This window comes from Neovison vison, chromosome 9, assembly GCF_020171115.1.
Source record: "Neovison vison isolate M4711 chromosome 9, ASM_NN_V1, whole genome shotgun sequence".
NCBI classification, from domain to species: Eukaryota; Metazoa; Chordata; class Mammalia; order Carnivora; family Mustelidae; genus Neogale; species Neogale vison.
Genome location: NC_058099.1, coordinates 16281497 through 16298857, shown reverse-complemented (window position 1 = coordinate 16298857; position 17361 = coordinate 16281497). Strand labels below are relative to the sequence as shown.

General features: G+C 41.7%; 1 protein-coding gene across 1 annotated transcript; it reads left to right on the top strand.

Moving 5' to 3' along the window:
* The first annotated feature begins 531 nt into the window (after positions 1 to 531).
* On the top strand, positions 532 to 14140 carry TLR4 (toll like receptor 4). The gene is made up of 3 exons (XM_044265034.1): positions 532 to 892; positions 7158 to 7324; positions 10597 to 14140. Exons 1-3 carry the CDS (start codon positions 800 to 802, stop codon positions 12836 to 12838), a joined length of 2502 nt encoding a protein of 833 aa, XP_044120969.1. The 5' UTR covers positions 532 to 799; the 3' UTR covers positions 12839 to 14140.
* Positions 14141 to 17361: the final 3221 nt, after the last annotated feature.

The following is a 17361-nucleotide window of genomic DNA, read 5'->3' as shown; positions in this document are numbered from 1 at the left end:
AATTATATTCTCCTCAAAATCCCTACTGAAGCCCTCTAGTACCTCAGAACATGACTGGGTTTTGGGACTGGACCTTTAAAAATGTTTGCATTTTAGAAGGTAAAATGAAGTCATGCAGGTAGGTCCTAATCCAAAATGGTTGTTGTCTATCTAAGAAGGGGAAATTAGGGCACAGATGCACAAGGGGGAGAGACCAAGTGAAGACAGCCACCTGCAAGCCAAGGGGAGAGCCTAATCAAGCCCACTGACACCCTGGTCTCAGCCTCCCAGCCTCCAGGATTTCATAAGCAAATAAATGTCTGTCCTTGAAGCCACCCAGCCTGCAGTAATTTGTCATGGTGGCCCTAAGAAACTAATACACAGGGCGAGTTTCCACTACTAAAGCGAAACTGGAAAGCCACCATCCTGGATTGTTGCACAGGCCGTTGGACCGGTCTGACTGTTTTCCCAGGTTCACTAAAACCGGGAGGTCAGATGACTTCCCGGGATCAACGCCAACTTCCTCCTGCTCTTACTTGGACCACTGATCTGCAGACGTTTTGTTCTTCTTCTTGTAACTTCCTCTCCTGTGACTGGGGACATAAATATTAGAGAAACAAAAGCCCAGAACGCTAAGGTTGCCACTCTCACTTCCTCTTGCCCCCGAACCAGCAGCAGCAGCACTGCTCTGAATATCTTAATCATCCTGGGACACCCAGCGGGGCAGAGAGAAGGCGGCAGTGCCCCGGTGACCACCCCGGCAGGCGGATACAACGTGTCATGTTTCACAGAGCCACTTCTGGGCAAAGAAAATGCCAGAATGATGTCTCCTACCCGCCTGGCTGGGATGCTGATCCCAGCCATGGCCTTCCTCTCCTGCCTGAGACCCGAGAGCTGGGAGCCTTGTGTGCAGGTATGTGGCTCTGAGTCAGTTCTTCTCCGGGGAGATTTGCCTTGCTTCTGAAAAACTGCTCTCTGCCTAGAACTTCCCACTGTGGCTCCCTCGTAGCTGGCTAGTTTCATTTGCAACAAGGAGTCAAATTACCTGAAGGATTTGAAAAGCTACAGGGACCGAAGAGTTCATGGTATATCGCACCAATATGCAGCCCGTGGATTCATGGCCCGTTTAGGACTTTTAGGGCTAGTAGGGGCTTTACATCAGAGAGATCTACTTAAAATCACTGTTCTTGGGCGCCTGGGTGGCTCAGTGGGTTAAGCTGCTGCCTTCGGCTCAGGTCATGATCTCAGGGTCCTGGGATCGAGTCCCATATCATGCTCTCTGCTCAGCAGGGAGCCTGCTTCCTCCTCTCTCTCTCTGCCTGCCTCTCTGCCTACTTGTGATCTCTCTCTGTCAAATAAATAAATAAAATCTTTAAAAAAAAAAATCACTGTTCTTTGACTTCTGGGCTGTGTGACCTTGAAGAAGTTATTAAACCTCTCTGAAGCCAGTTTTTACATCTATAGCAGACTTATAATAACACCAACTTCAGCAGAGAGTTGTAAGAGGTCTGCTTCTTGTCATTTCTTTCCGCTGGTGGATTATACTCTCAGCTTCAGGCACTTACTTTGCTCCTTTCAATCTCAGGAAGGTGTTTTGTTTTGTTTTGTTTTGCCTTTTGTCTCTTAATAGTGAGAACTTTCTAAGTGGAGTTCAGACTTTTAGATCTAGCCTTTTCATCAAAGGGAAAAGAAATGAAATTGGAAAAGAAAAGTGGAGAGAGAAAAATAAAGAAAAAAGACGGAGAGAGAGAGACAAACAGAGAAGGGGGAAAAAGAGAGAGAACCATGTAAAATGACAGCTAATGTAATGGTTTCTTTCTTTGTGAAACACCAACTAACTTTTGCGTAATCTCATTCATGATGGATCTCTTTTGTTTTCCCCTGTGTGGACTTCACAAGTGCTTAGAAAGCCCATGGTAGGACCCCAAAACTGAGGGAAAGTCCTGAGATTTAGTGTGTGGCCCGGTCAGAAACTCAGGAAAATCATAACCAGCCAAAGTCCTGAGAATGAGAGCATTGGTGAAATAAGACACTTTAATATATAACAAAGACAAATTCGTCATCTCAAAGTCCTCCCTTCCTCCAACTCTCTGCCCAGAGCTCTGCTCATTGTCTTCTCTGTGTCCATCCTACAGTTAGGTTAATGGGAATGGATCCTCTAATCAGTCACCCCCAGATAAAATCACACCTTCCCTTCCCCTATGACCCATATTCTCAGTCTCCAAAACCTGTCCAACCCTGCCCATTCACTCAGTGTCATCCTAGGGCAGGTCCTCAGTCTCCCTTGCCTTGATTCTTGGACAGTTACTGGTCTCCTGCTTCTTGCTCTCCTTTCCACTCGAATTCATTCTGTACATTTTTGTTTGTTCTTTATTTGTTGTTGTTTTGCCCAAGGTTCAGTTCTAACAAATTGCCCTCTTAACAGCTTGTTATAACTTCTGCGTGCTATTAGGACAGTTTGCTACCTAAGGGCCTTTGCACTGACTATTTCCTCTGGCCAGAATGCTTTCCTCCTAGATCAGTGCTGCCCAAAGGTAATACCACGTAGGTCACATGATCTTATTTAAATTTAAACAATAAATGTAACTAAATTTAGCCAAATTTTTACTTACCTAAATTTTAGCTGTTTATTTATTTATTTCTGGAAGTTAATAATTGTTATTGTATTTACTGACTATTCCAATGTCTTTTTTTCTCCCCTAGAGAAAGAGAAAGAGAGAGCATGACTGTGCATGAAGGGAGAGGGGCAGAGGGAAAGGGAGAGAATCCCAAGCAGACTGTGCTGAGTGTAGAACCTGTCAGGGGGCTTGTTTCACAACCCTGAGATGAAAACCCGAGCCAGATTAAGAGCCAGTCACTTAACTGAATGAGGCCCCCAGGTGCTCCCATTCTAATGTCTTTATAAGTTTTGGGGTTTTTTAAAAATTTAAATTCAATTAGCTAACATATAGAACATCATTAGTTTCAGATGTAGTGTTCAATAATTCATCAGTTAAACATAGCTTTAAATTTTCTGTAATCACATTGAAAAATTAAAATTGGTAAATTTAATTTTAATAATATTTTTATTTAACCCAGTATGTTCAAAATATTATTTGAAAATGTAACATATACTAAACTATTAATAAAATACTTCACATTCTTTCTTTGGTACTAAGCGTTTGCGATTTAGTATGTATTTTACAGTTTCCCTGTCTCTCAGCTTGGACTAAATGTCTCATGCTCAATAGCCATGTGTGGCTAGAGGCCACCATTTTGGGCAGTCTTAGATTTCTTCATGACTTAATCCCTCACTTCACACTTGATCTTTACCAAAAGGCTGAGAAGTGATAAATCCCTCACTTCATTTATATTTCTGCCTAAATATCACCTCCTTTTGGAAGTAGTCCTTGATCACCTCATGTAGAACTTGCCAACCCCCATATTTCCTTCTAATCTCTAAATGCTTTATTTTTTATAGCATATTATTAAACATATTTTGTGTATTTTCTCATTTGTCCTTCCCTTTGAAATGGGATCTATAAGTGAACAACACCATTGCTGATTTTTATTTACCTCTAAATCCCAGTGTTTTGTGCTGGTCTCAGCCTATCAGTAACCCATGTTGTGGCTGGACCAGCCCCCTCTGGTTCTTTGTGGTTGTAAGATACCCTTAAGAGATGACCATCAGGAAATTTTGAAAACCTGGAAGTTTATTACTCTGAGACCTGGAAATTACACAGCACAAGTAGGGCCACCCAGCAATACTGAGGGTAAAGAGAAAAAGCTCTCAAGCATGTGAAGTTCTGTTGTTATTGGGGTTAAGGAGGGGGGACTAGGGTTTCCCTGGCTCCCTCTTTATTGGTGAATTTAAAACATAAGAGCAAGGATTGAGGAAATTGGTGGTAGAAAGAAAGGGCAGGAAGAAGGCCAAGTGAGGAGAGGCCACCTGGCTCTTTATCTAGTCATGTGGCTGGCATTGTGTTTCTTAGAGATAGCCCTCTTTGAAGTGGATGCTTCCCTTGCCAAAGCTTAAATCAGGCAGTTGCATTACAAGAAAAGCCAACTGCAAAGGCTTACACTACACCCAGCACCTAGCACATCGTAGGTGCTCAACTTTCACATGTTGTATGATTAAAAGCATTGCCACAGGGCTCTGGCTTCCCCCACGTACTTAGATTTTACCACTCCTACTTCGTACCAGCTGCTCTGAGTTAGTTTCCATCTCTTCTTGCTTATACTGTTCTCTCCCTCTTCCTCTTTCCACGTATCCGAAACTTACTCATCCTTTAAGACTCACCTTGAAATCCTCTCTTTCTCAGAAGCCATCTGTAATCCCTGGGTCTGAATTGATCTCTACCATATATGAGCTAGAGGAAATTATTGTCCAGGCCTGGTTTATGGTCCTTTTCAGTAATGTGAGTCCTGTTCCTACCTCAACTCTTACTCTGATTGTGAGATCACTGAAGTCTGGAGCCATATCACATGGGTCATGGCACTGTCCACAGCACTTAGAGAAAATGGCTACAATTTGAAGATTTAAGCAAACCTTCATTCAATCAGTTATTAATTCATTTATTCAATAAATAGTAAGCATTAACCATTTTCCAGGTACAATTCTGAGTGCTGGAGCCATAGCAGAGAGCAAGAAAACCAAAGCTTACACCCTAATGAGGGAAATGAACAACACACATGGAAAAATCACACAGATAATTTATGATAGATGGTGATGCACTGTGCGGAGGTAGATGGAAGGGAGTAAAGAAAGGAAGCCTGGGGGCACCTGTGTGGCTCAGTTGCTTAAGCCTCTGCCTTCAGCTCAGGTCATGATCTCAGGGTCCTGGGATCGAGTCTCACATTGGGTTCTCTGCTCAGCTGAGAGTCTGCTTCCCCCCACTCTCTACCTGTCTCTCTGTCTACTTGTGGTTTCTCTCTCTGTCAAATAAATAAATAAATAAATCTTAAAGGAAAAAAAAAAAACACGGAAGGAAGCCTGTCACCATCTGCAATTACACAGTATGCAGTATGGTCTGGGAGGCTCCTATAAGGGACAGCATTTCAGGAGACATGCCAATGAAGCAAAGAGTTGCACATGTGACCTGTGATACCTTATGCATATTAATTCTTCTCTCTGAATTCTTCTTTAAAAGGTTTATTTGAGAAGACATACAAATGGCTATGAGACACATGAAAAAATGTTCATTATCACTAGCCATTAGGAGATTCAAATTAAAACCACACTGAGATACCACATTACACCAGTTAGAATGGCCAAAATTAGCAAGACAGGAAACAACATGTGTTGGAAAGGATGTGGAGAAAGGGGAACTCTCTTACACTGTTGGTGGGAATGCAAGTTGGTGCAGCCACTTTGGAGAACAGTGTGGAGATTCCTCAAGAAACTAACAATAGAGCTTCCCTATGACCCTGAAATTGCACTACTGGGTATTTACCCCAAAGATACAGATGTAGTGAAAAGAAGGGCCATCTGTACCCCAATGTTTATAGCAGCAATGGCCACGGTTGCCAAACTGTGGAAAGAACCAAGATGCCCTTCAACGGACGAATGGATAAGGAAGATGTGGTCCACACACACTATGGAGTATTATGCTTCCATCAGAAAGGATGAATACCCAACTTTTGTAGCAACATGGACGGGACTGGAAGAGATTATGCTGAGTGAAATAAGTCAAGCAGAGAGAGTCAATTATCATATGGTTTCACTTATTTGTGGAACATAACAAATAGTATGGAGGACAAGGGGAGATGGAGAGGAGAAGGGAGTTGAGGGAAATTGGAAGGGGAGGTGAACCATGAGAGACTATGGACTCTGAAAAACAATCTGAGGGGTTTGAAGTGGCGGGGGGGTGGGAGGTAGGGGGATCCAGGTGGTGGGTATTAAGGAGGGCACGTATTGCATGGAGCACTGTGTGGTGCAAAAACAATAAATACTGTTACGCTGAAAAGATATATATATATATATATATATATATATATATATATATAAAAGGTTTGTTTGACTATTAAAGTATATAACATATAAGAAATAAATATGCCCGCATGGGGTTAATAATAACTGCTAATAATAAATGTTAACATTTATTGATCATTTTCACTTTAATAGGCATCAAGATAATCTCTTTAAATACCTTATTTCATTTAATCCTTTTAACAGATTCTATTTTTTTTAATTTTTTAAAGATTTTATTTATTTATTTGACAGAGATCACAAGTAGGCAGAGAGGCAGGCAGAGAAAGAGGGAGAAGCAGGCTCTCTGCCGAGCAGAGAGCCCAATGTGAGGCTCGATTCTAGGACCTGGGATCATGACCTGAGCTGAAGGCAGAGGCTTTAACCCACTGAGCCACCCAGGTGCTCCTTGGTTTTAAACACAAAACCAAAGTTAGATAGCTTAAGGAAGAAATTTTGTTGAAGAAATCAGAGAATTCATAAATTAAATGTGAGGTTAGAGTAAGCGCTTACAAAGAATTTGGGAAAGTATAATGGAAATGAACACATGAACCAAAGGAGCATAAACCATTTGACTTTGTTTACTAGGTTTCACCATTGGAATACACACATCCTAAAGATTTTTCCCCATTTCTGTATCACCTTCTCAAAGATCAATGAGTCAAGGGAGAGAATGTCAATGGCAAAAATTGAGCTATGATTGAGATGTGGACACCTTAACTGGTAGTCTCCCCAGGGCTGTATACAACTGTGGGGTTCTTAGGGAAAAACACTTTGCCCCAAATCACATGGAAGAACTGGGTGAAATGGGAAGAACTGGGTGAAATGCAGGACTTTTGACTCCAAAGCCTCAGCTCTTTACTACTTCATTCCATTGACTCTAAATGCTGTCATCGTGAAGGTAGAGGTTAGAAAACCAGGGACATAGTAGGTGCTCCCTGTTCCAAATCTGGTGTAAGAGATTTTAGAAGTGAGTGAACGGATGAATGAATGGATGGGTGGATGGATGGATATATGGAATGGGCAACTGGATGATGGATGGATGATTGCATGACAGATGGGTGGATGGACAGGTGAATGACTGGATGATAGATGGGTGGATGGATGGATGGATGGATGGCCCCTGTGCTTATACTGGAGGTCTCCAAGGTTCTGGCCTAGGAGAGGAGAGTGGAAAAGGCAGTTAAGCTGCATGAATTCAGACACTGTATCTAATATGTGATCATTGCAGGTGGTTCCTAACATTACTTACAAATGCACGGAGCTGAATCTCAACAAAATTCCCAACAACATTCCTCCATCGACCAAGAAACTGGACCTGAGCTTTAATCCCCTGAGGCATTTAGGCAACCATAGCTTCTCCAACTTCCCCGAACTACAGGAGTTGGATTTATCCAGGTAATGAATGAGATTTTACACATTGCCCAAGGTAATGTGTAAAGAAACTAACAATATGACTGTTATGTATGCTCACTGTTCTGTCACTTCATTCTTATGTCAGGAGTTTCATCTTTATTCACTTATTCATTCAACAGATATCTTACTTGCTGTATAACTTCAGGTGAGCCACCTCCCTTCTCCTGATCTCATTGCCTTATCTGTGAAATGAGCAGCTGGATGAAAAAGTTTTTAAGGACAGTTCTACTTTTTGGTATAGTTTAAGTCAAGGGAGAAAATTGACTCAAACTCCTTCACTAGCAGATGATTACTAACTGCTTCCTATATATTATACAGTCTGCTAGGAAACAAGAGTATGTTGATATATACACTTCAGCTAGTAAGCTATTAAGGTGGGCATACAGACCTGAAAGAAGTAACCTGTTACAATCCTGAGCATGGTGCCAATCACATAGTGGGGCATGCAATAAATGTTACTTAATTCTGATTCTGGATTTTGAACCCGAGATAGGATGGCAATATAGACCAGTTAAGTGATAAGCTGTGCACAAACTAGAGGCAACATATTGTGTTGTTCAGAAAAGGGGGCTTCTCTGCAGTGGGTAGTGAAGACAGATGTTGTGAACTGAGTGGGATTCAAATATGTCTAGAATATTGAAAGTGGAATAGAGGATAGGGAAAGAAGATCTAAGTAATCCAAGGAGGATGATGACAAGATCAAAGGAAAATATCTATTGTGAGAAAGAGCAGTGACTAAGATTTTCTTTTCTGATGCACAGAAATTTATCATTTATTAGGGCAGGTGAAAGTATTATCATTATTTTGGGGGGTAATTGAATCCTAAAACTATTATCATCATTAGGCCCATATTTTAATAAAATATACTAGATAATGAATCATATTCTCTGTAAGAGTTTGTGGAAAATGCAGAAGCATTTTATATATGACTTTTTATTATAGAAGCATATATTAAATTCTAAGATCATAGCATGAAAATCCTCTTTATAGTGGGTATTTCTGTAGAAAGAAGAGTGGACATTTGATGTCTTGTACTCTAACTTGGAAACTGACAGAGTATGTAACAAAGGAGGAATGGAGCATTTTAAAGCCCGTGGGATAGAGCATAGAGCTCTGTGGGGGTCAGAAGACCCAAGCTGGACCCTCCTCTACCATTTACATCTGTGTGGACTGAGGCATGTGACTTTATCTCTCTGAGTGTCAGTTCTCATATCTGTGAAGCAGAAAGGGTGAAACTTACCCCACAGGGATAAATGTGATAATGAATATTAGCATGTATATGTATTAAGAACCTTACAGAGTTTATAAGAATAAAAATATTATTATAGCACTTCATTAGTTTCTAAATTTCAGTTTTCTGAGTAAGAACTTTGTCAAGGACTATAGTTAAGATACATAAATCATTCCTCACCCTTTTTAAAACAAGAAGTAGTTTCTCATCAAACAATATCCCTTATAATTCATCTTTGATCCACACCTACACAAGGAACTTCCCTCAGAGGCCTTAACGATGTGCCTGGAGAGAGGACAGGTCCCCTTCTGGTTAGCCAGGAGGATATCCTGGCTTCAGACAGGAACAAACATAGTACCAAAGATATCCCTTGCCTTTTTGTATTCCTTCACAATGTTCACATATAGTAACTCAGCTAGTCCCCTAGACAGCCTTTCATTCCTATGGAAACCTATTGACATATTTGTTTTCTTTTTTAGATGAAGAAACTGAGGCTCAGAGAGTTTTGGTAATTTATCTACATTCACGCTCTACATTTTTTGAAGTATGTTGGCAGCAGAGATCCATATTTGCATCTCCTGCTTCCAAAGTTAAATGTTCTCTTCATCTTCATGCTCTACTCCTCCAAAGTGATGAGCTCCCTTTGATGAGACAGAGACACAGCAAGACTCCTCCAGTCCTGCCTAATACCTAAGATTACAGGTTATACAATTCTAGACTGGAAAGCAACATGAGAAATAATCAAGTTTAGCTCCCTCATTTAGAAAGGGGATAACTGAGATCCACAGAGGTATGAGAAGATCACAGAGACACCAGAACTGAGATGTCTTGCCCCCTTTTCCAATGTTCTACCTGTGACACCCACCACCCTCTATCAAGCTGCCCGTCAATAAAAGCTTGGGTCAAAAGGCTTTTTATTACCCCTGACCCTCATGGAGGGGATAGGACAAGTAGAGAAATTGTAAATGTAAATCAAGTTGGACTAGGAAATAACTCATTTGCAAATGCTAACTGGCATGTATCTATAGTGCTAGCAAGAGGCTTGCCATTTCTTGGCTGGGTAAGAGCCTTGTCTCTACAACACTTCCATGAATATTGTATAGAGCATAGCTGCCATTTCTCCTGGGGCAAAATTCACAATGCTCTTCCAGTCAGTAAGCCTCTTCTTTGTATCCTTCTTTCTTCACAACCTCATCTCACACACCCTCCACCCCACTCTGTACACCAGACACAGAAGTTTCTCATGGTTCCTCCATGCATCATGGCTGTCACCTACTTCAGGGCTTTTGTATCTGCTCTTCAGCTCACTTTCTTTTCTTGGTAATTCCTACTCATCCTTCAGATTTTAACTGATGTGCTCTCAGAGAGGTCTGCTTTGATCTCCCTTGTCTAGGTCCATTTCTTTAACCTAAGTTTTCGGAGTACACATTCCTTTTCTTCCAGTGAACTCACTTCTACCGACTGTTGCTAACATTTACCTATAACTACATACAAATATATAGCTAACATATATGGAGAGCTTTGCATAAACCTTGAGGGTATTTGTGCCCTTGTGTGTAATTTTTTTACATCCTTGAAATGGACATTTATCAGTCATTTTTCATGCCTAAAAGCTAATGGCTATCTTCATCATCTGTACCAATCTGAGGGATAATCACAATTACATGTGGCAGGAAATGGCTGAAGTTAACCCAAGGCAGTTACATACTCTACGAGCCATACAGTCTTTGTGTGCCCCAATTATTGATCTTTAACTGATTTCTTTCTGAGGGATGTCCTGTCTCTTCTTAGCATGTGTGCCTTGTATGACAAAAAGAGTTTGTCATTGTGTCTAGTACGGTAATACTGAATCCGTGAGGCTTATTTGCTCATGTCATCATCTGTCCTGCTTCATGTCTCTGTCAATGAATATTCATATGTCATGTCACATCTCTGTGAAGAGCTAGAAGATCGGTATGGTTATTTCTTTTTGACTTTTAATTCAGCAGAAATATTATATAACTTGTATCTCTTTTTCCTATAGGTGTGAAATTGAGACCATCGAAAATGATACCTATCAGGGCCTAAACCACCTCTCCATCTTGATATTGACAGGAAACCCTATCCAGAAGTTCTCCACAGAAGTCTTTTCTGGACTCTCAAGTTTACAGACTCTGGTGGCCGTGGAGACAAACCTACAGTCTCTAGAGGACCTTTCCATTGAATATCTCAAAAACTTGAAGGTGCTTAACGTGGCTCACAATCTTATCCGCTCCTTCAAGTTACCTGAATATTTTTCTAACATGACCAACCTGGAGTACTTGGATCTTTCCAATAACGAGATCAAAGTTATTTATCATAGTGACTTGCAGGTTCTACATCAAATGCCTCTACTCAACCTTTCTTTAGACTTGTCCCTGAACCCTTTATCCTTTATCCAACCAGGTGCCTTTAATGAAATTAAACTCCATGAACTGACTTTGAGAAGTAATTTTGATAGTACAGATGTAATGAAAACTTGTATTCAAGGTCTGGCTGGTTTAAAGATCCATCACTTGGTTCTGGGAGAATTTAAAAATGAAAGGAACTTGGAAAGCTTTGACAAATATCTCCTGGAGGGACTGTGCAATGTGACCATTGAAAAATTCCGGATAGCATTCTTTGATGAGTTCTCAGAGGATATCACTGACTTATCTAATTGTTTGGCAAATGTTTCTACAATTTCTCTGGTGCATCTGTTTTTAAAGAGACCACGATACCTTCCTAAAAATCTCAGATGGCAACGGCTGGAAATGGTTAACTGTGAATTTGAAGAATTTCCCAAATGGGAGCTGGACTCTCTCAAGGAGTTTGTTTTCACTGCCAACAAAGGCGTGAGCACTTTTACTGAGATGAAGCTGGAAAGTCTTGAGTTTCTAGATCTCAGTAGAAATGACCTGAGTTTCAAGGGTTGCTGTTCTTACACTGACTTGGGGACAACCAGACTGAAGCATTTAGATCTGAGCTTCAATGATATTATTACCATGAGTTCTAACTTCTTGGGCTTAGAACAGCTAGAATATCTAGATTTCCAGCATTCCACCTTGAAACAGAGCAGTGACTTTTCAGTATTCCTATCCCTCAGAAACCTCCGTTACCTTGATATTTCTTATACTCACACCCAAGTTGTCTTCAAAGGCATTTTTGATGGCTTGGTCAGCCTCCAAGTCTTGAAAATGGCTGGCAATTCTTTTCAGAACAACTTTCTTCCAAATATTTTCAAAGACCTGACTAACTTGACCATTCTAGACCTCTCTAAGTGTCAGCTGGAAGGGGTGTCCCAGACAGCATTTGGCTCGCTTCCTAAACTTCAGTTGATAAATATGAGTCACAACAACCTCTTGTCATTGGATACACTCCCTTATGAGCCTCTCCCCTCTCTCCAAATTCTGGATTGCAGTTTTAATCGAATAGTGGCCTCCACGGAGCAAGTACGACAGCATTTCCCAAGTAATCTAGTTTCCTTAAATCTTACTCGGAATGACTTTGCTTGTGTTTGTGAACATCAGAATTTCCTACAGTGGGTCAAGGACCACAGGAAGCTCTTGGTGAAAGTGGAAGAAATGGTGTGTACCAAACCTTTAGACATGCAGGACATGCCCCTGCTGAGTTTTAGGAATGCCACCTGTCAGAGGAGCAAGACTATCATAACTGTGTCGGTGTTCACCGTACTCATGGTTTCTTTGGTAGCAGTTTTGGTGTATAAGTTCTATTTCCACCTGATGCTTCTTGCTGGTTGCAAAAAGTACAGCAGAGGCGAAAGCACCTATGATGCCTTCGTTATCTACTCAAGCCAGGATGAAGACTGGGTGAGGAATGAACTGGTAAAGAACTTGGAGGAGGGGGTGCCTCCCTTTCAGCTCTGCCTTCACTACAGAGACTTTATCCCTGGTGTGGCCATCGCCGCCAATATCATCCAGGAAGGGTTCCACAAAAGCCGGAAGGTTATCGTTGTGGTGTCCCGACACTTCATCCAGAGCCGGTGGTGCATCTTTGAGTATGAGATTGCCCAGACCTGGCAGTTTCTTAGCAGTCGTGCCGGCATCATCTTCATTGTCCTGCAGAAGGTGGAGAAGTCCCTGCTGCGGCAGCAGGTGGAGCTGTATCGCCTTCTCAGCAGGAACACTTACCTGGAGTGGGAAGACAGTGTGCTGGGCCGGCACATCTTCTGGAGACGACTCCGAAAAGCCTTGCTGGATGGTAAACCATGGAGTCCAGAAGAAACGGCGGATGCAGAAAACAACTAGCATGAAATGGTAACCTCTGCCTGGGGAGGAAAATCTCCCATGGGGGTCTGTGCCCAGCTGGACCCAGGACTTGTTCAGTTAACGAGTACTAAATGCTGCGATGTCCCTGGCATTATGCTAGGGGCTGATGGTTCAGTGGTGCACGAGGTTTACAGGACTGCTGACCTCATGGAGTTTAGTGCAGAGGGAATAATAGTGTGCTAAATCACATACCTCCAGGTGCATGCTTCCACCAAATCAGCTCAGGAGTCCATGGCATGGAAAGTCAACTCAATTCTTATCCCATCAAACTCAATTAGAACTAAGAGATGGGGCCCCAGAGAGATCAGAAAAAGATGCAATTCTTCACCTGAGTTTTTGGAATGGAAACTACCTCATGTTTTACATGCTAGCTCTCTTAAAGATGTTTGGGCAGTTTTAACTGAACAAGGTCTTTGCTCACCTTTCCCTCTTCTACTGAATGCAACTTAAATTCCACTCAACTCAGAAGCCTCCTTATTCAGACCCCTTCGCCTCCACTCGAAGTGGGTTTCTTTACAAAGGTTAAAGTCTAGTTACTGATTCCCAAGGAAATCTGATTAACACATATCCACAAACATCCTGGCCGTTCTTTAGTATGTTCTATTTATTAACGAATCGTGCCTGGTGCATTTTTGTTTTTACAAAATCCAGTTCTCATTTTTCATGTTTCCTCTATAAACTCTTATCATAAATAAGACTGTTAGAGACATGCTGGAAATTTCCATATTTAAGCACTATCATTCAAGCAAATATGTAAAATACACTCCATCACTTTGTCACTTGATGTCACTCTAAAAGTTATTTCCTACTAGGTTATGACTGTCATGAAGGAAACATTAAAATAATTTGGTTGAAAGTGGTACTTATTTTAATAGAGAGGGACAAGTCCAAATTCCCAGTTCTGTAATAAGCAATTCGGGGCTAAGGGTATGCCAAGAAATAGGTTGGCCTGGAGGGCAGTTCTTAATGGTCTCAGAAACACAGGGCTGATACAGCTGGGATGACCATGCAACACGAACCACAGCAGTTGCTTCTGCAGGAAATGAGTATTTGCTGATGGAACATTGACTTGTCCAGGGGATTATGAAATAGTTCAAGGTGGGAAGTGCACACTGCTGCTTCCTTTTGAGTACTACTCCCCACGACCACATTCAGGAAAGAGTAGATATTATCACTGAGAAAATAGTCTCACTGAGGTTAATGTGGTCATGTTAAGGGGAATTCTTAGAAGAACACACACCCTTCTTCTTCTGCAAGAACAATAAAGTAATCTGGAAAATACGGTTGTCAAAACTGAAAACATAAAACATAACCCAGGAGTGTGTTTGTGGCTGTTTCAGAGTATATTTTTGTTGGAGCATAACTGGAGTTGTTGAACATGCCTGGGTGTGCTTATAGGTCTTACATGGCAGTGAAAGTAGATCTGTGTCTTTGTGTGCATGCCTCTATGTGTTGCTGTCTGTGTCTGTGTGTATGCAAGAGTGTGTGTGTCTGTGTGATCATGTCTGCATGGAACAGTGTGATTCTATTGCAAGGGGAATATGTGCATTTGATGTGAATGTCCACAGCTGTTTGAGATAGTTTCTCTACTCTTGTGTTTGTATGTGATTGCTTATATACAACACCTGTGTTAGATTTGCGTATGCCCGAAGCCGTGTATTTTTGTGTGTACCCAGGCTATCATGAGTGTGCTTCTGTTCATATTTGAGTGTGGGTTCTGCAGATGTGTGTTAGTTAAAGCAAATATCCAAGACCCCAGGGAGAAAATCAAAATGAAGCTGGAATGTTTCTTGTATACAAGGTTGATGCTGGCCTCCTTCCATTAGTCCTCTCTCCCAGATGGGGATTCTGAAAATTGCAGGTGAAGCAGATAAGGAGGGAAAGAAACAATAGGATGGAAACATAAGGGGAGGAAAGAGGAAAGACAGACGTCAGACCAGGAGCAGGTTCTTTGAAGCCATTTAAGTTCTCTGGATTAAAAGGAGACCAGAAGTGGAGTAGAGAGAAATTAATACTAGTTAGAATGCCTTCAATTTGTGTAATACCCTACAACTTAGAGCATAGTCACACAATTATGACCACATCTGAATTTCTTATTATCTGGGGGAGGTAGCAAGCTAAGAATTAATTTCCCTATTTTACAGTCATGAAAACTGAAGTTGAAGGGAGTAAGTTTATTATCAATAGGCTGCAGTATAAGTGAACGGCAGAGCCTCAACTTGGGGCCCTGGGGCAGCTCACTTTCCACCGCACCCCAGTGCTTCACGCTTTAAGTCAGTAAAACAAGAAGTGAAACCGCTGTAGTTCTCTGGGTAGTCAACACTGGTCAAGAGTTTTTCACTGAAACCGTGAATTATATATATATGCATATATATATATATATAATATATATATACTGAGTGATTTATTCATAACACTTTCCTTTTCATAAAAGGATGTGAGGGAGATTCAAACAAAGTATTCCTGGACAATAAGGGGGCTTGACAAGAGGTAGAAAAGCTGGACAAAGGATGACAAAGAGGAAAGGAAGACACTAGGAGTAAACTTTAATACCGTGCTTCCCCATTCAGACTCCAGAGAGCTCCCCCCACCCACCATAGTGTTTTGGATAGTTGGGAGAGTGTGGCTTCTAGAGAAAGCCACAACTCAGACTTAACCGTTTACCATGTCTGTTCGGGGCTTCATGTTTATGAGCGCCTCGCTAACTCCAGTATAAAATGGGGGTGGGCTATTACTCTCTGAACGGCTGTCAGTATTAAGCATGATTGCGTGTATAAGGGATACTATTTTTACGGAGGACTAATCCTCTGGGATTTCATAAACGGTGAACAGAACAAAATGTTGAGTGGTCTTCTCAAAACAAAAAACCATAAAACCAACATTTTAGCAGTTGCTGTTTTCCCAACCTGTGGGACCACACGAAGACTGTAATTAGTCCGTTTCTTTCTGACTCAGCTCCCACCCACAGGATTGTCAGAACCCCAGCCGCCTTTTGGACTTTGTTACCTCTCTAGAAATCACCAGCAGGTTCCTGGAGGGTCTTACACAAACACAGTCCTCCACAAGGATGATCTCCCTCTGTGAGGGTAAGGAGCATGTCCATTCATCCTTTGCTGCCCCAGCCCTGAGCTTGACGGTCTGCACAGAACAGACATCTGTTTACTTAAAGAATTCATGAGTGAGTGAAGACCCACCTCTACAGGGAGGCTGTCCTCTGTATCTCCAGGCCTTTAGGATCCAGACCACAGCTCTTTGCCGCACATGCCGTGTCTGGGGCTCTAGACTTCTACAGCTATTTCTTGTCTCTGCTGTCTCCATGGATGTTCTCAACCTCTTCCTCCACTCAGTTGCTTAACTCCCAAGTATTCCAAAAGTTACTTTGCAGAAGAAGGGAAGAGGACTTCTAATAGTTATCCTTAGTCGCTATTTTTAGGTCCTACTCTACCGTTTTATGTATGATACCTGATTTAAATTCACACACCACATTATTATTACCCATTAGGAAACAAAAGACTCTGAGGCTATAAGTAACCTATCCAAAGTCACACAGCTGGTAAATTCACAGATTGAATTTAAACCTAGTCCCTCTTCTATCAGCAGCCAATGCAGCTAGGTGGTTTCCCTGCCTTCCCTCCATTTATTATGGAGATTTTAGTATACTGTTCTTTATTTTTATTTTCTCTTCATATGGCCAGAGCTCAATGCCAGAACCCAGATATGAAGCTGAAACCAAAAGATGGGTGTTGGTCTGAAGGCTGAACTTTATAAGAGATATCAAGCGGTCCATGAACAACCATTTTCTCACAATGGAGGACTAAGCCCTTCCCACTTCAACTCTCTTTTCCAACAGAGTGCACTCTTTTCCAAGATGTTCCCAGGATTTTCATGCAAACAGGTCCATCCAAATGTCCTTCCAGGTGGACCAACTGATTCTTATTTATACCAAGTACCCAACACCCTAAACTCAGGGATCCTTTCTGCCACATGATTTTAAATAAGGCTATTCCAAAGACACAGATATAGTGAAAAGAAGGGACACATGTATCCTAATGTTCATAGCAGCAGTGTCCACAACAGCCAAACTGAGGAAGGAGCCAAGATATCCTTCAGCAGATGAATGGATAAAGAAGATGTGGTCCATACATACAATGGAATATTGCTCAGCCATCAGAAAGGATGAATACCCACCATTTGCATTGACATGGATGGAACTGGAGGAGATTATGCTGAGTGAAATAAGTTAAGCAGAGAAACACAGTTATCATATGGTTTCACTCCTATGTGGAACATAAGGAATAGTGTGGAGGACCATAGGGGAAAGGAGGGAAAACCAAATAGGAGGTAATTAGAGAATGAGGCAAACCATGAGAGACTCTGGACTCTGGGGAAACAAACTGAGGGCAGAAGGGAGGGCGGGGGGAGCCTGGGATGACCAGGTGATAGGTCTTAAGGAGGGCACATGTTTCGATGAGCACTGGGTGTTATATGCAACCAATGAAACA

Coding starts and splice junctions, on each gene's coding strand:
- TLR4 (XM_044265034.1), top strand. CDS start 800: ATGATGTCTCCTACCCGCCTGGCTGGGATGCTGATCCCAGCCATGGCC. Junction 893..7,157: donor GCTGGGAGCCTTGTGTGCAG/GTATGTGGCTCT, acceptor TGATCATTGCAG/GTGGTTCCTAACATTACTTA. Junction 7,325..10,596: donor CAGGAGTTGGATTTATCCAG/GTAATGAATGAG, acceptor TTTTTCCTATAG/GTGTGAAATTGAGACCATCG.